At 41.3% G+C, this 23,690-nt stretch overlaps 1 protein-coding gene across 6 annotated transcripts in view; it reads left to right on the top strand.

The window, feature by feature from the left end:
• Positions 1 to 23,690, top strand: part of FKBP1B (FKBP prolyl isomerase 1B) — a 51,660-nt gene that overhangs the window by 27,268 nt on the left and 702 nt on the right. For 5 of the 6 annotated variants that reach the window (XM_055810315.1, XM_055810313.1, XM_055810314.1 and 2 more), the window contains one exon: positions 20,934 to 21,046. In XM_055810315.1, coding sequence (XP_055666290.1) covers positions 20,936 to 21,046 — 111 coding nt within the window. In that variant the 5' untranslated portion in view covers positions 20,934 to 20,935. Of the gene's footprint in view, positions 1 to 20,933; positions 21,047 to 21,903; positions 23,689 to 23,690 lie in introns of those variants that run through there. The other variant, XM_055810310.1, reaches the window with a different exon arrangement.

Raw genomic sequence — 23,690 nt, 5'->3', positions numbered from 1 at the left:
TGTCTACATTACAGCTGACAAGGGCTGGGAGCAGGACTCTTGTGTGAGCCACAGCTTCTGATCAGAGGCTTGCCCTGCAGGCATCTACAGCCTGCCCATGCGGGTGTGCTAAGGTGCCTGGCAGAACAGTAAACTGCCAGACAGGCTTAGACATAAGAGTCCCTTGGGCTGTGCGTGGGGTTGCGCTTGTAGTTTCGCTGTCTGAATATGGAGTAGGTCTGATCCGGAGGGCAGCCTTTGGATGACCCCGGCACGCAATACCCACAGTCTCAGAGCATAGATAGCCTGCTCTCTTAAGCTGGAAAGTTAGGTTGGAGATACGTGGCTACTCAGGGGTGAGAAAGAGAGAGCAATTTCAGCTGAGGAAACATCTATGACCTCAACATGCCCCAGCCATGATTTTGTAGCTCTCCACTGGTGATAATCCATGTTGGCTCAGACCCCAGCTGGGATCAGACAGGTCAGCTCCGGCTTAGAGATTTGTGACTGGGGAATAGAAACAGAGCTCAGAACAGAAGGAAAAGAATTAAAAGTTTTGAGATTAGACTGAGAATGATTAAGTTTGTCTTGGCAGTAGCAATGCCACACACACATGCAGCATTTGGGAGCTGCGTCCTGACGGCACCACATAAAATGCTCACGGAGTAGCATCCAGGCTGCGTATCGGTGCATTCGCTTGACTTGCAAATCTGAGCGTGGCTCTGGATCCAACCACAGAGCTTGCTACTGGCCTCACTGGGCAGTTTATCACTTCTTTTACTTACTCTTACTTTAGGCAGACTGAGAGCCTGATGACAAGAATGTCCAGTGTTTGATTTAGCTTCTGCAGGTGGTCAGAACGTGCCTATCTAACTTCTTGCAGGTAGGGGCCAAAGGGAGAGAAAGCAAGGAATTTAATGGGCCCTGCATAGGAGTTGCCTTCTGGTAGTCTGCAACTTAATGCGAGAGTCACACTAGGTAAACAGAGTCTTATCTGTGAGAACAAAGGTTTGTATTTGATTTGGGTCTCCTTAGGGCTGGGTAGGAAGAATGTTTCTCTGCCACTTGAAGGCTCCATGTTGCTGCAGTTTGTAACGTTTGTGGGATTACATTATTGATATTTTTTTTCTTAGGAGAAAAGGTAAATAGAAAATTTTGTACACCCCAGCGTGCATTGAACATCAAGACTCCTGTATTAGAGCTCAAGGTGACTGAGAAACAGAAGACACTTCATTATTTAACCTCCTGCTGAAGAGACGTGTTTAATTCTTTATTACGTAACTGCTTTTTCAGAAAATTTCTGTATTTTTCCATGCATCTCTGACTCTGTTTCCAGTTATTCTAGTAAACATGGGTGTGTAGGAAGAAGGGGAATAATTCCTTTTTAAATGGTTGAAAATAATGCAATTAAACCCCTGTAATCAGATGCTACAGGATGTGGCTATTCATTTCAAGGCCCTTTTTGCTTAAGATGTATCCTGCAGTGATCAATCAGTGACCGTTCTTGGGCTTCAGATATAAATACTCAGGAAGGCAAAGCTGAGGAGATCTTGAAATCAAATTTTGGCGTTTTTAAGGGTGGAGTGAGAAGTTCAGCTCTGGAAAAGTAAGGAATGAGCTAGCTAGTTATCACAACTAAACCACCGTTTTAATGATCCTTCGGTTGCTTTCAATGCAGGTGCTTTTGAACTGAGTTCTGCTCTCAAACACCTTCTGCTCCCCCCCTATAGATGTGCCCACCATTGTTTTTTTTATAGCATTGTCCTTGTTTCCAGGAACAGAGGAAAGGCAATTTGATTATGTTTGTATCGTAGCATCATTGAAGAGCTCCATTGTGCTTAACTGTGCAAAAAACAAATTAAGAGAAACTCATTCCCAGACAGCTAAGGAAGATGAACAACAAAGAACAGAGGAGGAAGGAACACAGTCAGATACACACATATATATTACTATTACATTTACTTTCTATTTTCAAAGGTAAATGAAGTAAGAGACATTTCTCAGCCAAATCATTCAATAACTGATTTTTCTGTAATGTTAGGACACATTTGGGTGTTGAGGAGAGACACAGAAGGAGGTGGCCTCAGCGAGATGCTTAGAGAGAAAGAGAGCATTCAGGGCATGGAGCACAAATCAACAGCTCCTCCAGGTCTCCAAGATCATTTTGTTTGTTTTGAATGTGGTTTAGCCCACTGGCAGTCTTGCCTGTGCTCACTTCAGAGAGAGGTGGTTATACTGCTGTATGTACAGTATGACTACATGCTATCAATACAGCCCCAGGGAAAGGGAGGATGGCGTGGTACAGTGTGTGTGAAAAGATGCCTTGTGCTGGCGGCACGGTCGTTGAGTCATTCCAGCCTGTCTGCGGCTGCGGAAGGCAGTCACTTCAGGGCCGTAAAGCTGCCACAAGCTAATCGTTATAATAAGCACTTCAGGCAGAGTCTGGTTCCCCCCATTTAGTCTCTCTCTGCTTTAGGTCTGTAAATATTTGTCCTGTCCGCATCTATTGTTGGCACAGAGGCATCAGAAGAAAAGTTCTCTTAAGCCTTTGCTTGCATATTTGGCTTTGGGCCACTGAAAGTTAAACCTGATCATCTGAGCCTCTTACTGCCCCTGCTAATTCTTATTTTTTAGTACTAAATGATGACTCTCTTCAAGATGGGCCGGAATTTCCTGGGAGTAGGTTGGCACTCCCCCGAGGCATACGCATTTAATATCATGTGCTGGTGCAAGTAAACAGCAGGATAGAGAGGGGGTTTTTTTCTTCCTTTTGTACTATCTAATTGGTTCCTTGGCTCTTTCCCCACTCATAGGGAAAGATTGCTGTCTCTCTAAACAAGCCAGAGTTTAATTTATTTATTTATTGCCTTTCTTCCTCTATCTGTCTGTAGCAGGCACACTGAATTTCCAAAAATGAAGGTGTTAATACAAGTATCGCTTACTGCCCCTCCAGTGACATCTATGCCACAAGTTACCCAAAATGAGAAATGCAATTTGGATGAGTCAGGGAGTCTGCCCTGACGCAGGCAGTTTAATGTAAGAGTGTCTCAGGGTCATGCATATTTCTATTAATATAGAGTCAAACTTGAGTAGGGAGCTCTGGTCTGATTTGCCTATTTTTAGCAAAGGCACGCCAATGTGGCAAAACCAGCCAAACTAAAGCAAGCTGTTTGCTTTGAATTTGTGTGAACAAAAGAAAAAAAAAAAAGCTATTGTTTTCTTAAGGTAACAAAGCCTATTCATTTTATTCTGTGCAGACAACATGCTAGTTTTCATGTCTGTGGTGGGAATTTTGTACAAAGTTCTCCTTTATTCTTGCAGCTCCAACTGGTACAACCATCAGTTGTTCTGCTTTTGCAGTAAAAAGTGTTGGAACCTAAGTATTTTCATGTCTCATACACAGGTGGTGGGTTTTTTTTTTTCTCTTCACACAAGTTAAACCACAAAGACCTCTTAAATTCTGGTCCTTTCAAAGTGAATATGCAAGGACACTGAGAGAGCCTGTATCTGTTCTCCTTCCTACCCTCTCAGAAGGCTCTTGATGCAAGGACAAAAGAAGAGTTTGGATCCAGGTGTACTGTTTGTTACTGTTAAGAATAAGAAGTTGTAGGTAAATATTCTTATTCTCTCTCTTGTAATCCCACCAAGGTTTTTCAGTGCTGGGTCCAGCAGAGTAATTCCATGTTAGAAAATATTTGTGGTGCAAGGATTAGGACATGTTAATTTTCTGGCTTCCAGGAAAGCAAGTTGTCTTTAAATACAGTGAGTAAGGGGGGAAAAAAAACCAACCAAAAAAACCCACCCCAAACCAACCAACCAACCAACCAACCAACAACCTGCAAGAAATTGAACACAATATTTAGGGAGCTAGGGAAACTGTGTAGGAGGGTAGAAAACAGTTTCAGGAGAATGTGTGGTGGGAAAAACCCTCTATCCTAAGTCTCGTATCTGTGGAGTGGCTCAGTGAGAATTTCTCCTTGGCTGGGACAAGCTAGTGTTGCTCTGTTGACCTTTTTGAAGTTCAACTGATTTACTCCAGCTTAAAATCTGACCTTTTGTGTCCAGATAGCAAGGTGGCATAGAACTACTGTGTCCAGATAGCAAGGTGGGAGAGATCAGAGCAACACTTCCTAATCTCCATGAAGGCTTCTGAAGCAGATAAAAAGGTAGCGCTCCTGCTTTGCATTCTGTAACACTTTAGCAGAACAAGCAGGATGTTGTAGTTGCTCTGAATGAGATCAGAACAAGGGTTAGACAGTCTTGTAACCTTAAAAATACAGGTGACACTGATTTTCATTCTCTTCTGAGAGCTTAAATGATTGAGATGTAAGCAACCAAACTGAGACATGGCCCAGTGCACTTAGTCTGGTAGCACTGTCACCACAAACATAGAAGTAAAGATAATATCTGGGCACCAGCCTAAAAACATTCTATGGACTGTTAAACAAGTTAGGGATCAGATAACACGTTCTCCCAGTCACTGAAACAATGTCTGTCTGCCTTAGAGTAAAAACATACGTTATGCCATGGCTCGAAATGCTCACTATCAACTTCATGTCATGAGTGAAAATCCGTATCATCTTTATGGCTGTGCAAAGCATTAGATCATCTGAAAAAAATGTCAGAATTCTGTAGTTTAAATTGGCCTTCCCTCTTTTATTAAGCAATACCAAGAGTGAGCACAGGTCTTGGAGCTTGCCCAGAAGTTTGGTATTTGATTTGAACATGCACAGTGCATCTCTAAAATTCAAACTTGATGTAGAGGCCAAGACAATTATATTCAGACGTGCAGGCTGGACCTGCAGTCCACGTTACATGGCAGCCTGATGTCATGCTCTTAGCCTGTGAAGCATCTGTAGCAGAAATCATCCTTGCAGCATTGCAAACAAGTCCTTTCTGTTGTCTTTTTTCACTGCTAGAGCTTTACCTCTAGCCATTATTAGATTACTAGATAGAGAACCTGACACAGAGCTCAAGCTCATGTGAGAAAATAGAATCGTATGTATCCATTCATGCAGCAGTTCTGAAGAATTGATATTGCTTATGTGTTTATTGGGTGTAGATATGATCCACCTTTAGGCTGTACTCCAGCAGTATCTCCATCACTGCCTTTCCCAGGGCAGTCTGTGATCTTCCTTGCTGATAGGATTCTATAATTTCCTCTTCCTTCCCATCCTTCAACTCTTACTTGCAGCAGAAAGACTAAAAATAATAATAATAATAATAATTTACAATGGTTTTGTTGGATTTCCAGTCGACAATACCCTGGGAGAAGCAGCTTTGGCTGCTCCACTGAAAAAGTTGCTACAAGATGATGTCATCTGGCAGTAGGCACCAAAACAAGAAGTGGTATTGCAGCAGCTAAAAATGACAATCTGCAATGCACCAGTATTTAGGTTTCATGGTCCTATAAAGCAGTTCCATTGAAAGAGACACAACTAAACACTGAGTTCTGGCTCCTTGCAGGGTGCACTGTGCCTATTATCCACATAACCTGGTGTAACAGAAATAGAAAAAATACTACACCTAAACAGAGGCAGGCTGTTATATTTTCTACAAAAATAACTTCGCTGCTTAATGCAATGTTGCAATCCAAATGCAGCTGGTTTATAAATCACTTGGTTTTTTATATCACACTACTTTCTTTTAAACCCTTGGGAAAGCACTGATGAAAGATGTATTTCTGTAACTGTTCAGCAAAATGTTAATTTGAGATTTGCTGTCTAGAAGTCCAGTGTCATAATCTCCAGAGTCAGGTGTTCAGATCTTTGCAGAAAAGGCTGTTCATGTTACAGAAGCCACCTTAGCACTAAGGGCAGATCACAGAAGGGCTCACTGGTTCATTTGCAAGCTGTGCAAAAATTTATATGTAGGTTTTTTTCCTAGCTAATTGGCTGCTAAATACCAACCATACTGGGCTTTGAAATGTGTGACTGCCTGTCTAAGAAGGCTGTGAACAGCAAGTGAAAAAGTAAAGTTACATACCTTGTTGCTAGAAGGTAAACGCTGGGACACACAGCGCACAAGCTAGGCAGATGATGTTTTGACTTAAAAAGGCAAACCACACAAAAAATACAGAAATATGCATAGATCAAGAATTGAATTCTAGAATTGTTACGGCTGGCTTAGACTTTTGATCCAGCAAATAATACAGCTTTAGATGTCCGTCCTTCACCCAGCATCCAGGCTGACACTCAGGATGTGGTGCAAGCAGCAGTGCCCTATACATAAGGTCAGGTATGTGTCCATTAGTGACCACACTTTACTGAAGGCAGAGAAGAGGCTAATATTCCTGGCCTGCAGGGAGTAGTGGTCTTGCGCTCCATCCGTGAAACCTGTATGGTGGGACAGGGGCAGCTCAGAAACAGAAGTCCTAATTACATGTCACAACCTGCCTGACAGGAAGTTCTCCACTGAGCATTCTCAGAATTGAAAACCTTGCTTGCAGCAGAAATGGAGCTTTCCCTAACTTACAGGATGGGATGAAAAAGTGAGGTAGCTGTGCAAGGCAGCAGAGACATAGCTTGCATGGTATCATTGCAGTGCCGGAGGTCAGGGAGAGCCACAGGTAGTGCCTGAGCAACCTCATCGTGCCATGATGGCTACAAGAGAGAGGAACCACTGATGCAAAAAAAGCAAAACCAAAACTCAGCTGAGCTTCTCGGCCTATCAACAAGAAAATACAGCCGATGAATGGTCTTGGCAGAGACTCTGGTATCAAAGAAAGACCCAAAACACTTGAAAGCCATCATTTGAGAGCACATCCTAGGCTATAAAGCACGGGTTTATTTAGAGCCTTAGCCAAGGTCATAGACATGCAGCAGAAGTCTTCATCTGGGTAAAGACCAAGTACTGGTGGTGGGAGAGTTCTCATGAATCAGTGTCCTGTCTTCAGGGAAGATTAGCAAGTTGAAAACCATAAAAATTATGCCAAAAAAATTTAGGTGGATTTGGTGAAAATAGTGGTTTTATTACACAATTATTTTTATTGTGCTAGGTGGATGCTTATAATAGACAAAATAGGAATGGGGTATATGGTGCTCTGTGTCTCTAGGATACTGCCTGAGCCTACAGACTGTGCAGAACACGTGAGATGTGAAAAGAGATACAGAACATGCTTTCATGTGGTTAGTTCCTGTTAAAATGGAGTTATGGCTTAAGCATGCCTGGCAGTGTCCTTAGTGATCTTTGGTCATGTGAGCAGGCAGAAGCTCGCAGATACTCCATTGTGTTAGGGAACACAGATTAGATATACCAAGAAATTTAAATTCTCTGCATCCTTTTTCTTGAAAAAGCCACAAATAAACTTGTTTTCCCAGGAAAGAGATTTGTACCCATGTCAGTTTTAAGTTGAATCAGCAGGGTTTTTAAAATTTATTTGAAACTTAGATTACTTAAGTTCATTGGTTTTATGTAATTTTTCATTTAATTTCCCCTTTTTTCTTGGCAACTCTTTGATAACATGAACAGCCAGAATATTTACAGTTCTGATGAATAATTTCCAAAAACTCAGTAGCTTGGGTGGTTGCTGCCCTTGCGAGTGGGATCACTGAAACTCTTTATGCAGGCAGCCAGTAAATCTGCAGACACATGTTTAAGCATTAACATGGTACAGAAAACTGTGATAAAGTAACTCCCACAAACCTTTTTCTTTGCTGTGCAAAATGGGAAAATGGAAGCAGCAGCCTAAATGAATTGACCTTTTACATGTTCCATAACATTACATATTATGGATTACAGAGTAAGCCGTGTTACCTGGTCAGAGAAGATCTGTTCAGTTGTTTTTAAAAGTGATGTAGAATACCTCTGAGTGTCTGGGCATATGGCTATTTTAGACTACATAACTGTATCTTCTCACATACATCTCACCTTCTTTGATCCAAATTTTAGGTCAGTTCTGCCTTTCTTTTGACTGGTTTGGCTGTCTGGATACTTGAATTTTATCTGTTATGCATCCCCTTCAGCATGCTCCTTATGAATTTTAAATTTTCTCTTTTCCTTTTATGTTTTCTCCTTAATAGTTCCAGGGTCTTTTGGCTTGGATGTAGCTAAACAATACTTGGTGTTAAATAATTGGAAAGGTGGCGATATTCAAGAACTCTCTAGACCTCATCAAAGCTGAATTTAAATAGTTCATATTAGTAATCTGAAAACAAAGCAATAGCAATGTGTTTCCACTAGAATGAAACATTTCTGGTGAACATAAAGCTTTTTTTAAAAAAATTATTTTCTAAGGCAAAATGTTTCATTCCATTTGACCCACAATTTTCTTTGGAGTTTTGGATAAAAATGAACAGGACGTCCATTATTTTTCTGCAGAAAATAATGTGATTTGTATGGGTTTTGCCATTTGATTGTTAGGAATAGATGTCTACCAACTTGTTATAGTAAGTTACTCATATAGGCTGCTACTTTTTCAGTTACACTTACTGAGATGATAAAAGATAGCGCGACCTGTGGTAGAGAGCTGTCTGGGCTACAGCAATTCCTCTGAGTTATGCAATATATTCACCATCTCTGTCTTTGCTTGTACAGATGATAACGTTACACATTTTGCTGTAGAGTCTATAATCATCTGGCTTTTCATTGCTGGTGTAATAATACATTTGTTTATTAAATGCTTCACTGTTTGGTCCATTCTCAACTTGTGTTGTTTTCCACTCTGTTGTGCTATTGATGTATTTTTGGTAATGTTGATCCTTGTCATTTGTGTCTATGGACTGGCTACTATTTCTATCTGTAGTATGTAAACTGGTGTCATTTACAATGTCTTTCGCTTGCAGCAGTCCTGAGTGTGAAAATACTTTTGCTTTTACGGTTTGTGCAGTCCATCCTCAAGCTCCTGCTAAAGGCAGCGAGAGCAGTGTAGGGACAAACCCTATGCAACATCACGCACAACTGATCTAACAAGTCCTGGGAGAAAGGATTGGGGTTCAGGTCTCTGCCCATCCTGCTGACCTCCCTAATTACTGCTTGCTTAGTTTTCTCCTAACTTCATTCTCCATTTCCAGCTACCACACAGCTTCAAGGGGAGAGCATCAATGGTGATTCTATTGAGTGTTTGGTTGACTGATGATGAGAACACCATCAGAAAAGGTGAAGGACAGGGTTTTAAATTCAGGCTTGAGGTGGAGTTGAATTGATGGTGCTCTTGGCAGGTGTGCATGACAGAAAAGGTGGGCAGCAGCACCCTCTCTGCCAACCACTCTTGAAAAAGAATGAACCTTTCTCAGACTTGTGCCTGTGCTCTAAAATTGGCTTCAAAGCTCTACATCTAAAATGGACGATGATGCTAAATTCTAGGAAGAGCTGAAAAGTGAGGTGCATCCTTGTATTTATTGTGTCCTGCTAATTGCCGGTAGACTGCAAGTTACTCAGTGCAGACGCTTTCTGTATCTCACCTTCTGGAAGTGCTTGTTTGTCTCCATTGCCTGCATAAGAAAGTTCTGATTCTTTTTCTGTCACTTCAGTAAACCTCAAGGGGGAAGTCACTAATAGGTGATACTCATCTGATTCTCACCCCTTTCTTTGAAGAGTTTCCCCTAAAACATTTATTTTGTATTCTCCTTGCATCTTCCCTTCACTAGTCCAAGACATGAGTGGCTTGTTAAGTAGATGAAAATAGATACAGGCACTTGGAAATTCCTATTGTTCTCCAGAGAGACGACTGTCTAATGTCCAGCAGAGCAATGCCTAAGACCCATCTGTCAAGATAACAGCTGCCACTTTTTCCATAGTTCATTTATAAGATCACCGAGATCAAAACTTAGAGATGGAAAAGACCTATTTATAATAACAAACTGCACTGTTAATAGCTCCTTTCCACTGTGGCTCTGAAGATATTTTAAAGGCTTACTGAATGAAGCCTTTCAAGATACCTAAGGCAAAGTATAGTAATTAATAATATTATTGCTGGATATGCTAGTGACTCTCTTTCTGACCTTGGTGAAACTACAGTCATTGTTTCACAGGGAATAAAATGAAGATGAGTTATATTTACACAGCTGTCTGGTGACAGAACGTATTCTTTTTGACATCCAGCTTTCTACTCTGATCACAGATGTACACTATTCCGTATTCTTGCAGGATTCTGCTCTGGAGAATAGTCCGGAGTGCATCATTCAACTTAGTTTTAGATTACCATTATCCAGGTCTTAAACTGCCACATGTATTTTTGTACTTTCATTAATATCAGGAGAACTATGCCAGTTTACACCAATGAGAATCTGCAACACCAGAAATTACGAAGAAAAATAGGAAACATATGTGGCAAAAAGAAGAATTTTGTAGCTAATATTTCAGAGCATACTCTCAGAATTTACTGGCAGAGATATATTTATGATAGTGCTAGGGTCTGCCTTGAAGCACGTAAAACACTGTTTACATTGAAAACAGTACTGCAAAAATACTTTTTTTTTTTTTGTGAAACCAGGTGCATTCCTAGTAGGTGGGAAGAACAAACTATACATCTGTAGAAAGATTTGTTCCTTTGATGAGTATCTCATACATCGTTTAAAAAGACAGCCTAGAAAAATAACAGTATCTGAGTAAGACATTCTTCTACTGGAGTGCTGCAGCAAATGATAAAGGCTGCTTAGCAAAATGCTGGGTTTATCTGATCTTAACGGTAGGCTGAACTTCTGACAATATAATGAGGGTTACCCAGTACATAACTTGTTAATAAACCCTTCTCAGAGTTCATTCAAAGACTAGAAATGGCTTTTATCTTCTGTTATTTCTACAGCATGTTTACTGTATGTGTTACTACAGTAAGTGACTAGGTAGATCTAGGCAAATCTGGAGTCGCTGAGTCTAAAGGACCATAGGCAACATAATCCACAGGAAGGTGTTTGCTACGCAAATCAAAACCGGCTTGGTTTTTAAGTGCATTTTTTCACTAATCTTGACAGTGATCAGGTCATTTTGGGTGGAATTAATCTCAACTGTCTTTAGCTATCTAGAAGTGTATGCTCTGTCTATGCCAATGGAGAGAGTGCAGCATCTAGGTACCTGTTCTTCTCCACTCTTGAGCAAGGGATTTATTCCTTGGGTGAAACAGCAGTGTGTTTCACTTGATTACCCTGGAAACTGTGTGTCATGCTGAAGTGAGGCCCCATGGTGGCCCCAGATTGGTGCCAGTGAAGTCATGTCTTATTTTCCTGCGTGGAATTGCAGGCAGGAGGGGACGATTCCCCAGGAATTCTCGGAATGCTTGTAAGGAAGGGGATATTACATAATGCCAGGCAGGAAGGTTATACCACATCTCTAAAATAAGCCATATGACAGGGATGTCTGACCAGTCTAGCTCAAAAAAGTTGGATATCCTGCATAAAAAAGCTTTTGACCTCTGCATTATGTATGTTTTATGTACATATGAGATAATGGTGGAAGGGCAGTGTCTGCCTCTGACTTTAGAGTGTATGTAATCTTGGCATATTGACTGCACCTTCTTACATAGCTCAGTCAACACCCGATTTTATAAACTGTGTTTTCTTCTCTGGCTGCATCTTGTGTGTGTGTCTCTCTCTCTCCAAGAATTTTTTCTCCTTCTTAATAAAGTAGTTGCTAAGTCCTTTGCACAATGTTAGATGATTGCTGTGTTTGTCAAGATGAGTTTCAGTAAAACGCTCCTCCGTGAAGGAGGTATAGCCATGCTGTGCATTAAGAAAGTTGGATGTGTTAAAGAACCAGATAAACAGGGACCTGCAGGAAAGGAAGAGCATTCATTCACAAGGGATGTGGAGAGAAATGCTATTTTTCAGTTCCAAATGTCCTAAAAGCCAACATGCCATTTTAACGTTTTGGTGTTAAGTGGTAACACATTGAGAATATACTTTTTCATGCTCAAATTTATTGTCTGTGGGTATGCATAGCCTTTTAATCCAATGCCCTACTAGAAACAGGTAGATTTGTCATTAGGCTGTTGCTAGCTTAAGCCAAGGGAATCAGAAGTGCTGCACTGATAAGTTAAGAATTCAGCACAGATTTTATTCAGAAGGAAATGAAGGCACATACTGGAAATCTAGACAGTTGAAAATCAAAAGATGCCAAATCTGGGACCAGCTCGTCATTAAAGCACGTTTAACTGCTGATGCAGTATTATTGTATTGGGTTGGAAAGGTGTTACTTGTGGCAGGTCATTCAATATCCCCTTTCCCTGAGCAGAGGAGGAATTAACAAGTAGGGAAGCTGGTACTTTTCTCCCCAAACCCCTCTCTTATATGACCTTGGAGCCGTGCTCAGAGCATTCGCAAGAAATGTCTGAAGATCCCTTTCTGCTTTCTGTCATGTTTTTCCATGCTCCCTGCACCCAGATCTGTATTCAGAAGATTTGGTGACCTAGCTTGGGCACTTCTTTTGCTGCATGTTCACCTATTTCAGTGAGGTTTAACCCCCTGCTGAAGTGTGTGACTTCCCAGTGGAAGATCATCTGCACATTCATATATGTACTACAGGCTAAAATATCAACTCCATACCACCACTGCATAGGCAATCATAAAACAAAAAAGGGGCAGCAGGGAGTGCATGCGTGCATTGTTGCATAAAATGAGGCTGAGAATGAAAGCAAGAAGGAAAAAAAGAGATTAATTGTATTGTCCTTTTATCTTGGTGGACTAGATGGCCAGAATTCTTTGGCCAAGCTCCACTGCATGTGTTCGGGTGGAAAGTCTTGCAAAATGTTTTCTTTGTATTACAGCCGTGCTCTCAAACTGCTCTTTGTGCTTCTTGGCTGGTACCAGAGGGGAGGGACAGAAAGACCTAGCCCAGTCAGGAACATTCCCTCTCCCTCCAGAACCTGTGTTACAGGACATGGTACTTAGGGGTAGAGATGCAAGAGATAAAGTATATCTGTAGTTCTGTATCGTGTCTAAAAAGTTGCTTTAGATTTCGGTTGGCCTACTCATTAGCATACCCAGATTGACCTGATTCTGCCATGCTTATTCAAATGAAATTTGCCTTATGCTGCAAAGCATTTACATTTTACAGCTGAACTTTGTAATGGTAACAGAATCAAACCCTAAAATAAAATGACTGTTTCAAGGCAACAGGATACCAGAGGAATTGTTTTGGTCTCCTTACAATTAATGTAGAATATGCTTATTGAGCCTCATATCTGCCTTGAGGGTAAATCAACGTTTTCTTCTCTTTTAAAAATATGCAAATTTATAAAGCCGTTAGGACAAAATAATGCCTTTCAGTAGAGTGAACTAGACAACTGCATGTAATTTTCTTGGCTGTGAAGTCAAGCTAAGTGCAAGGCTCTTTCATATTGTCTTGTAGTTGTACGCAATACTGATATATTGTGCATGGTAATGCATTATTGAATAGTTTTCTGTTGTGTCTTCATTGCATGTTGTCAGCTACATAATAAATAATTGATTGTGTTGCTCTTACTCCAGATTAAAGATATATGAGTATATAATACATGAAGAAAATGAAGCAGCAAGGCTGCCTGTATTGAAAGATCAACCGTTACTGAAGTGCACTGTGGTAACAGGAACTAAGACGTGACCACCACCGTTACCACTATCCATTTCCTATTTCTGTACTTTGAGTCAGTGATTGTTTGTCATGGCAACAAATGGCACATTCAAATCATTGCTGCTGCCTTTTTAAACAATAAAAAAGAAATTGTGGTAAAGAGCTGATATGCTGCAGAGATGCACCCCCAGTGTCTTCAACTGATATCCCTCTAGACTGAAAAGTCCCTTGGAAAGATTAATCATTTTCTGAGTGCCTGAAAACTGTCAGAAAAACACGGTCTAAACTAGCAAATCCTTTTTTCCTCTGAAGACTTTATTTATATTAAACAGAGGAGGAGTTAGCAGGGAAGAGTGAGTTTGTGTTGCAGTAGTACTAGACATCTCTCGTTGAACCTTTCCCTTGAAAAGCTATGCTTCTCTCTGTTCAGTTGCCAAAGTCCCCATACAGGACACGGTAGGCCCACGATTCAAACGTAGCGTAGGAAACGAAGCATCCTCCAGCTCGCATTCAACACTCTTTATTTCCATTACAACGGTCATCATTTCTGATGGAAACGATTTTCATCAGTAAAATTGATGAGATGCCAAATTTGTGCAGAAAAGAGTTTGCTGTGGAAGTCAAATCAAGGAAATCAGAGGCATGCAATACTCAGTGTGTTTTTTTGGAAAGAGGCTCGTGGCCAGCTGTAACTACAGATTCTGGGAGCTGTTGTAATGATGAAAAGGTGTCAAACAGTGAACTGTGTTTTGAGATAATAATGAAATGGCAGATGAAGATGTAAGAGGTATGAGAGATCTGGCTTATGCAGATCTGGAATCTGATGGAATGAGCTGGAGAGCTGAGGTATGTTAGGTCCTCTAGGCCTTTCCCTGGGAAGCAGAAACACAAGGCACCACCTGTATTGGCCTAGAAAACTGTTGCCCAGATCTCTCCATTTAACAGTAAGACATATGGGAGCTGTTCTTGTTCCTCATGGGAAACCACAAGTTTTTCAGGTGTGTTAGCATGAGACTTAGCTGTGACCTAGGGGGGAACGCCACTGAACGCAGAGGAGTTGTCTTGCTTTACCACAGTATGTCAGAACGGAGTCCTGAAGAGAACTGATCTATTTTAATGTAAAATGTGAATAATACTGCTGAAATCAGTGGAGTTCTGCTGGTGTAAACCAACCTGGGATATGATTTGTGACTTTATGAATGTGTTTCTCCCACCACCTCTATGCAATTAGGCTGAACTCCTCTGCTTTGCTGAACTGTGTCTTTGTCTATATGCCGTGAAGGTGTCAAAGTTGACACAAAGGCATATGTACAGTTTCTAGAAACTTTCTGATAATATGTTTTATAGACTTAAGTGTATATTAGTAATAGTTACAGGCTGTAAGGGGGGTGTGTGTCAGAATTTCCAGCCTTTGTGACATTCTTCCAACAGAATATTGACATATTTTGACATAGAAACTGTATTTTGAGGAAAAAAGTACACACTTGAGATCAAAAATTCTTAACCCACAGCAACACTAACTACAGCACATGCTGCCTCTGAGTCCTAGGAGCCAAACTGAATGGGAAGCTTGTAACAGCACAGATTTATTACAAGTCATAATTGCAAAGGTGATTGCATTAAACAGCATCAAAATATAGTCCCTGTCCTGAAGAATGTGTCCTAGAAACACCCGAGTAGCTGCTCCTCTTTCTGCTGCCAATCTGTGTTCAGAAAGTAGCTGTCTTCAAGTGTATGTATTGCCTTTTTGTTCTGTAGGTAACCCGTTTGAAAAAATAAGGTAATGGAATGTTTTGCAGGTAAATGTTGCTGTTTTTTGAAAGCCACCTATTCAATTTATTCCCTTAACACTTGTAAGTGAATCCCATTGTACAGCATAAAAGGAGAGTAACTAGTGAAATCAAGGGATTTGTCCTGGATTAGGATCTCCATCTTCTGATTCCCAGAATGTGTCAACACTACAAAGACAAATAATTCAGTAAGCGCTGGAGCCAGTGAAGCCTAGGATGCAATTTGGACAACTTCATTTAGGTATGGATGGATGAGTTAATACCTCCTCACTAGGGCCCTATAAAAAGCTGGCAGTCTAGCATTTAAAATTAATGTTGTTAACTTTTTTAACTCTTGTAAGTTAGTTGACTGAGAACGATAAACAATTCCGGGAGGTTATTGCAGTCCTAACGTTTAAATCTAGGTGGGATGAATCATTCTTGGAGATACCTCTCTTTCTCCGTTAACTGTGGAAGTAGCCTAGGTGACAGGTTCAGACGCAGTTTCTATCCTTGAGATGGCTAATGTTAGTAGTGGGATTTTACACATAAATTTTCCAGATTCAGGCACGAAAGCTTGAAAGGCTGTCGTGGTTTAACCCCAGCCAGCAGCTACGCCCCACATAGCTGCTTGCTCACTCCCCCTGCGGCGGGATGGGGGAGAGAATCAGAAGAGTGAAAGTGAGAAAACTCATGGGTTGAGATGAAGACAGTTTAATAGGTAAAGCAAAAGCCGTGCACACAAGCAAAGCAAAACAAGGAACTCTTTCACCACTTCCCATCAGCAGGCAGGTGCTCAGCCATCCCCAGGAAAGCAGGGCTCCATCATGTGACTTGGGAAGACAGATGCCATCACTCTGAATGTCCCCCACTTCCTCCTCCTTCCCCCAGCTTTATATGCTGAGCATAATGTCATATCGTCTGGAATATCCCTTGGGTCAGTTGGAGTCACCTGTCCCAGCTGTGTCCCCTCCCAGCTTCTTGTGCCCCCAAGCCCGCTCACTGGTGGGGTGGGGTGAGGAGCAGAAAAGGCCCCGACTCTGTCAGCGCTGCTCAGCAATAATGAAAACATCCCTGAATCGTCAACACTGTCTTCAGCACAGATCCAAAACACAGCCCCATACCAGCTACTGTGAAGAAAATTAACCGTAGCCCAGCCAAAACCAGCACACATGTGGTCTATGGTGGGCCTTTGGTGTTCTCTCTCCATCCATCTTTTGTATAGATATTGGTTTGGATGTGGTTTGGGGCATGGTTTTGTTGGGACCAGAGGTGTAAGTTAGGTGTCTGAATAGCTGGGCTGGCTCTGCGGAGTTGTTATGTGGTTGGTTGAATTCCCAGCTGAATCATTTCCAGATGAAGGAACCCTCTGGTATAAAGAAACTTAGGCTGTGGTCCAGCTGCAGCTTTCATGTCTTTCCGTTCCTGACCTCTCATCCATAATACAGGTTCTCTGATACTGTATTATTTCTCTTGGTAGAAGCTTTTACAGGATCTTCTTCCCAGGCAGATTTATTTTCGTGACATGCATAGGATCTTTATGTCAGTATGAACCCTACTCCTCTGTCAAACTTGGCTGAAATTGGCTGAAAGATTCAAAAGTTATTAGGCAAGTACAGACAGTCATTAGCCCTCTCCCCTTAGGAAACAGGCTTAAATTATGTATCTTAGCTGAGGTTGACTGGCCTCAATTAGTTAATTCATGTTAAAAGAGTAGTGTAGAAAAATCTATTTTAATAAGAAATTACAGCCTGTGTTAAACCTAGATTGAAGTTTTGTTCTAGCCCAAATGGCATTGCATTTTTGGCAGTTTCAATGGATCCCTAGTCATATTCCTTAACAAAATAATTTGTCTACTCTTTGATCTTCAGCCTCAAAGAGCTGAACTTAAGTGATTCAGCAGGAACCATGATCTGAACATCTCCTTTTGTACAGCCACCTATTTTTTAAAACCTAATCTTAATAAGGACACCTTATTAGATCAGAATATTTTCAAATCCGCACAATATTATGATAACTGAGGTTTTACAATTAATTACTTTAATATGACGATAGTTGCCTTTCAGCATCAAATGTAAGGTTATTAGAACAAGTAAGCATACAGGCATCTAGATGTCCTTGCCCACTCAAAACTCTTATTTATTGTTCTGACTTTGCAAAGCAATGCCATTGTTCAGTTCCAGATTGTGGTTTTTTTTCTCCTTGTTAGCTACCTAAATAAAGGTGCTAGCAGACTAAAGATGGGCTTCCATTGTTGTTGAAGAATATTAACCAAATCAATTTTTCCACAAAAAAAAAAATAATAAAAATCAATTGATGCATTAGCAAGAGAGAAAGTAAAACATTATGCTCTTTTAGCTCCCAGGAGCCTGAAGAGTTGACTCTAACTTTCAGAAATAGAGAGATAAGAAAGATCTAAAGTTCAGATCTAAGTCCAGATCGTAACTTCTCCAGGGCACATGGGGACTGTGACTCATTTCTAAACTAGATGTGCATTTAAAGGGCAGTCACGTAAAAATTGACCCTCCTGCCATGAGCTTTGGCAAATATGAACACGTCTGACTCTGAATCCCAGTTTGTCCTCCAAGATCAGTAAAGTGGGGTGGTGACAGAGGAGGTTACATTTCTGAATTCATCACCTGAGGAGTTTTCAGCCATTGCTGAAAATAGGTTGTTGCTGTAAACAGAAGCCGCCTGTTTTCTTCTACAAGGCCTAACACATCTTCTGTAGGCTTTTGATGGTGAAATGAGAGTCAGTTTTTATGTGATATATGTTAGACTAGCAGGCTCGTGGGCAGATGGAAACGTTATTTTAAATGGGAAACGTCCAGTGGCTGTTGTCAGGCTCTCTGAAGAGTTAATCCTGGTTCTGCTGCCAGTTTGATGTGTGGTATTTAGTAAGCTATCAGACCTTTAAGCTAGGTATTTTAATAGGATTTAGTTAAAAAACGAAGTGAAAGCGTACTAAAGTGTTGTGGAACTTTGCACCTGTATCTGAACTTCCAGACTGAGGCTGTTTTATAATAAACATCTGCCTCCTTAGGCTGCTGTGAAGAATAATTAATGTTTGAATTTTGCTTTGAACATGCAGAGTGTAATGACAGTACTAAGTTTTAATATTAAAACTGTTAAATATTGGAATTCTCTAATAGTCTGTATCCATTTCATATAATCATAAGTTTTTATGATGTGTTTAAAAAGAAAATTGCTTTGAGGAAGTACTGCCATTTAAATTTAAGATCAAATACTTCAAAAAGGATTATATGATATGCCTGAGAGGTCCCCCTGAGATGCTTCTCCCTGCCTGCCCTCCTCCATATGCAAGCTGGTTTTCTACGTTGCAAATGAACCCATGTTTGTCTGTAGCTAGAAAGCCTTGTGCAGGCAGCTGGTGCGACTTCCCAGCCTGCGTGAAGGGCATTTAGGGATGTCACTGAGCCAAAACACTGCATAATATGTGTATGTACTTGCATCAGAGCATACATAAAGTCCTTCATTGTTATGCTGTGAAAAACTTAAGGAATATGGCAAGTGCTAATGGTGAAGGTTATGAAACATACCTTACGGGGAGGTTGTTCAATAATTTTCCTCCTAAGGCCTTATACACACACACACACATCTCTGAAGTACCAACTTTGACAAACGCTGAACTTGGTCAGCAACTAATTTGCCTTAATATGGCATTTGGTTTTAATATTGATGTAAAATATCTAGACACAGAACCCCACTGGAGCAATCAAATACTGTGTACCCATTACGGCAAATTCAGAATGCCATCACCACTGATTTAACTACTAATGAATTTGGAGACATCTATGTCTGAGCTAGTTGTTTGGACTTCCCCTTATGTTCATTGCAGAGAAACAGGCACTGCTAGGATGCAATTCATTATGTCCTAATCTAGATCCCTAGATTCGGCTTGAATTGCCCTCTGAAAGTGCATTTTTCTCTGTCTTCATTATAGAGGGAAGCAGAGTAATTAGTTCAAAAGTAGCTGGCTACATCTTAAAAGCATGAAGGTTGGTGAGATGAATCCTACCTTTTAGTCTTTGTTTTTCATTCTGGCATATCTCTTTCTTTTTACTTTTGATTTGTAACACAGACTTTTTAAGCAAGCAGAATATTACTATTTTTGTTGTTGTTTGGACAATAACTGATGGTTTTCACTGGAAAATAAAACTTGGGAATCAAACTGGTTTATTAATATAACTGCTTTAATGAAAAAAAACTTGTGTCTTTCATATTGGATCATAAAGTCACTATTTCTTGGCATTTTCTGTCAAAGCTGTGCTTGATAATATTTTTTTCAACCAGAAACTTTCTCAGATATTTGCTTATTAATGAACTTTTCTTTGTGCAGCACCTTGCTTGGGAGAGGCATGGTACATGCCCAGAACATAGGCACTACTGCATTACAAAGGAAGGATTTACTCTAACACATAAATATCAGCCCAACCTTGCCATATCCAGAGTATAGCATTTTGAAAGAGCAATTACAAGGTACTTTTAAGTTGAAAGCTACCATAATTATCCACTGTTTAGAAAGAGAATGAGAATACCTAATCACCTAGAGCTCTGTGAAGGTTTATCCATGTGCAGTAGAATCTGGGCATGTGTTCATAATATATAGGTTGAAACAGTGGTGTGCCCATCAAAAGGAACGAATAAGGTGTTCTGTGACTCTCTTGTGGCTGAATGAAAATATAAAGAATAAGGGTAGTAGAGTATTCATATCAACATCCCTGGTATTTTCATATTTTTGAATGCAGAGTCTTTTCCATTCTTTCTCTACAAGGAGGAGGAAGCACATGCAGTTGTAACGTTGTGTAGAAGTTTCACAGGCATGGTGGGGAATGGCCACATTTGTGAAATGCACAATTATTCTAGTACTCCTGAGTAAATCAAGTTGGGAGAGTAAACAGTCCAAGATACCAAATATTCCTTCTAGGTATGCTGGTATAAATTTACAGGAACAAGTCAAAGGAGCTGCTGTGTACTTCCAGATGTTTAACTGGCAGCAAATTTAGCTCAAGAGGTCCCAAACCTGAATCTACATCCCAGCCCTTTGAAGTCGGCGGAAGGCTCCTGTGGACTGTGGTGAGCTTTGAGCCACACATAGCAACAGCCCGCTGGCTACCAAACATGCACTCCTCAAGGACTACTCCCTTTAGTTAGTTCTACTATTAAGAGAATACCTTAAAATAAATGGCAAGTATTTAATGATAAGTAAACCGTAAACCTAGTCAAAGTTATGTTAAATTTGGTTTCTTTGTCTGTAGGCTTGTTTTTTGTGTTTAGGAGCAGGTGTGGATCAGGCACATGCATTGGGATTCCCTCCTTTGCTGCTTCCCACTTGTTCCTTGCCTGCTTTTATCTACTTAGGTGAGAAGCTCCACTGTGCAAGCCACAGCTCTTCTGTATGTCTGTGCAACATTTGGTGTTGAGCTTATGAGCTCAACATTACATTAAGAATAATAAGAATATATTTCCATTTTAGAGCCTAAATTACTAGAAAGCAAAGGTAAAAATACGGTACCACTGCATTTGACTCTCCTGCCTTATCCATTTTGGGTGAGGTTTCGAAGTGAAAATGGAAATGGGCAGTTGATGTAACCAAGACATTAATTTTTCACTCCTTTCCTCCTTCCCAGCATTTAAGTTTAGCTGTAGCTCAGATTGAAACTCTGTGTCTTGTTTTGGCAGGAATGCTACAGAATGGAAAGAAGTTTGATTCCTCCAGAGACAGAAACAAGCCTTTCAGGTTCAAGATTGGCAGGCAAGAAGTCATTAAAGGATTCGAAGAAGGTGTTACACAGGTACAAAGAAATTATTCTGGCAGAACTTTGAGCCAACTGAAGGGTGTGTGAGCACAGCAATGTCTGGTGCAGTGGTGACAAAACCACGGGGAAATTGCAGTGTAGGATACAGAATGGTTTTCTGAAAGTGTGGTCCATTCGAGCACAGTATTTCCTGTAGTTGTCTGTCTGTCCAGGGGCATCCCCTACTCATGAGGTTTTCCACGTGGTATGTGTTTGGGAGGGGAGAGGCAAAGTCCCCTCCCCATGTGCCAGTGTGCCACATAAGCCCCGTGACTTTCCATGGGCAGCTCCACAAACTGTGGACTCTAAAATGTTCCAGGTGGCAGCATTTTTATGGAGTGGCCTCTATTCAGCTACTCCATAAAAGTCCAAGCTGCCGTTTTTGATGACAACCATGGCCAAGCTACAGATTTTGATCCTTACTGAATAAGGTACCAAACTGCACTGTTAAATTTTTATGACTTCAAGCTCCCAGCTACAAAATTTAACATTCAGTGACCAACCCTACACTGAGAAAAAGGAAATTGCACTCCATTAATTACAGTTTGAGTGCCAACACAGTACGATCCTAAAAGAGCCACACAATGCAATTAGTTGCTTTTTGTCAGCAGTGTTGTAGGGCCCACTATGTGAGGGGTGCAACAAGCCTGCTCAAGTGCCAGAGTGAACAAAATCAGGGTGCAGATTCCTCATGAGTGCCCGTTTCGGGGTCCTAGAGCTCAGTGTCAGATGAAACTGCTTAAATATTATTACAGGAGGAACTGTAACAGGAACAACTTCTTATGCTTAGAGAGAAGGGAAGAATGCAAAATAAGAAACAATCCATGGGGGAATGAGCAACTATGCTTTTCCAGGAGGGGTTGAAGAGAAGATGGTTTCCAGCCCTGTGGAGAAAGCAATGCAAGCATTCCCTTCTCTCCAGCCAGAGAAGAAGTTCATTTGAGGAAACCTAGACTCTCTGAAAAATACCTACCCTCCTCTCAAGAGTTTGAGTTGGACTCTTTACTATTTGCTTTGCAATAAGGCCTAAGAGTAGCTCAGCACCCCAGTGTACTGTAGAAACCAGAAGCCAGTGCAGATAAAGCAGTGGCAGCAAGCACTGGGTGAATCAGTTTGTCCCTTCCTTGACCACTCTCGCTCCCTGACTCCTGGCCCTTCATTAATAAGTGGCCGAAAGCCATTCCAGTGATTGGTGTGGGAACGCGCTGCCCTCTGCTCCTCCTAGTGATCACTGACTGAAGGCCAGTCTGTGGCTGCTTCCTTCCACTCCAGGGTTTTGAGGGGTTTGGGGAGTGTGATTGACACAAACCACTTTGGAAAAAGGCAGTTCGCTATGTCTAGCATGCAGAGTTTTCAAACCTTGGTTTAATGACTGTCAGATGTCAGCAGTGTCTGCATTTCTCTCCTCAACTTCGGACCGTTCAAGGTTGCCCCATGCCTAAAACCCGTGTGTGACTTACCAGCTGTCTGGTTTGCAGGGGCCCATCAGAGCAGCAGGCAGCCTGCTGCATGCAAACCCTTGCAGGGACCAGGGGAGGTCATCTGCTCTTACCCCCTCATCCCCATGGTATGAATACTCCCTGAATGTGGGAAAGGTCATGTTCACATTTTTCTGCTATCAAAAGTGATCAAAGTTCAAGCTTTGGCATATTTTACAGGACCTGAAAAAAAAAATTCAACAGAAGATAGCGTGTGATCTGTAGTCCAGTGATGTGCCCAGTTTTGGGACAGAGGTGTGAGTTAAAATCACTGCTTCAAATCAGGGATTGTTTCTTCGCCAGTGAATATCCCATTACCAGTGTATGGTGCATGAATAGCAATTTGAGAATGCTCTACCGCAAAATACTCTGTTGGAAGAGCAGAGGTTTGATTCTTGATGGCCCAAATCTCAGTGAGCACCTCAGAGCTAGTCTGGAGTGAGACACATCGTCATTTCTGTCCATCCCAGGAACAAGGGCTCACTGCCGGAATAAGCAGCGCCTGAGGTGAGGTGGCTGCCCTCAGGCTTCAGCTGAGTTTAGGGAAATAAGTACCTCTTTTAAACACGATCTGTTTGCTTTGCATCTGCCCAAAAGTAGAAAGTTGGGTGCCTGCACCATTGGCGTTCAAGCAATGGTTCTGAAGTGGTCCCTGGTGGTGGCTGAAGAAGGAAGAATGTTGCTGAACACTTTTCAGCAGCTGAACTTGACTGATCTTATGAATACAAAGCTCCGGTCCTATCCGTTACTGAGAGCCTTTTCCTAACACCTGCTGGTGGCGTTACATGCACCCTGCGCTCTGCAGAAGGGACTCAGGCCTTCTAGTGCTGGCTCCAGTGTAGGCAGGCTGAACCAAACTGTGTTAAAAAGCCTTTGTGTGACTCCCAGATTGGCGCTGGCAATTTAAATCACTGCTGTGAGGAGCCAGAGGAGTCGGGAGATCTATCTCTAGCTGCTTGTGGCAGCTTCAGCTTGAAGTTAACGATGCAGTTGGACTCTAGTAATCTTAAAGGTCTTTTCCAACCTAAACAATTCTATGAATCTGATGATCCCAACTCTCCTTGATTCTGTAAATCTGCCACGTAGTGATTTGTTCTTTGTTTTCCTCCTAATACTGGTTTGGTTTTTTCATTTTCTCTTTTCCTTTCTGCAACATCCAAACC

This window comes from Falco peregrinus, chromosome 7, assembly GCF_023634155.1.
Source record: "Falco peregrinus isolate bFalPer1 chromosome 7, bFalPer1.pri, whole genome shotgun sequence".
In the NCBI taxonomy this organism is placed as follows: domain Eukaryota; kingdom Metazoa; phylum Chordata; class Aves; order Falconiformes; family Falconidae; genus Falco; species Falco peregrinus.
The sequence above is the reverse complement of the archived record's forward strand: the minus strand, read 5'-3'. Positions and strand labels throughout refer to the sequence as shown.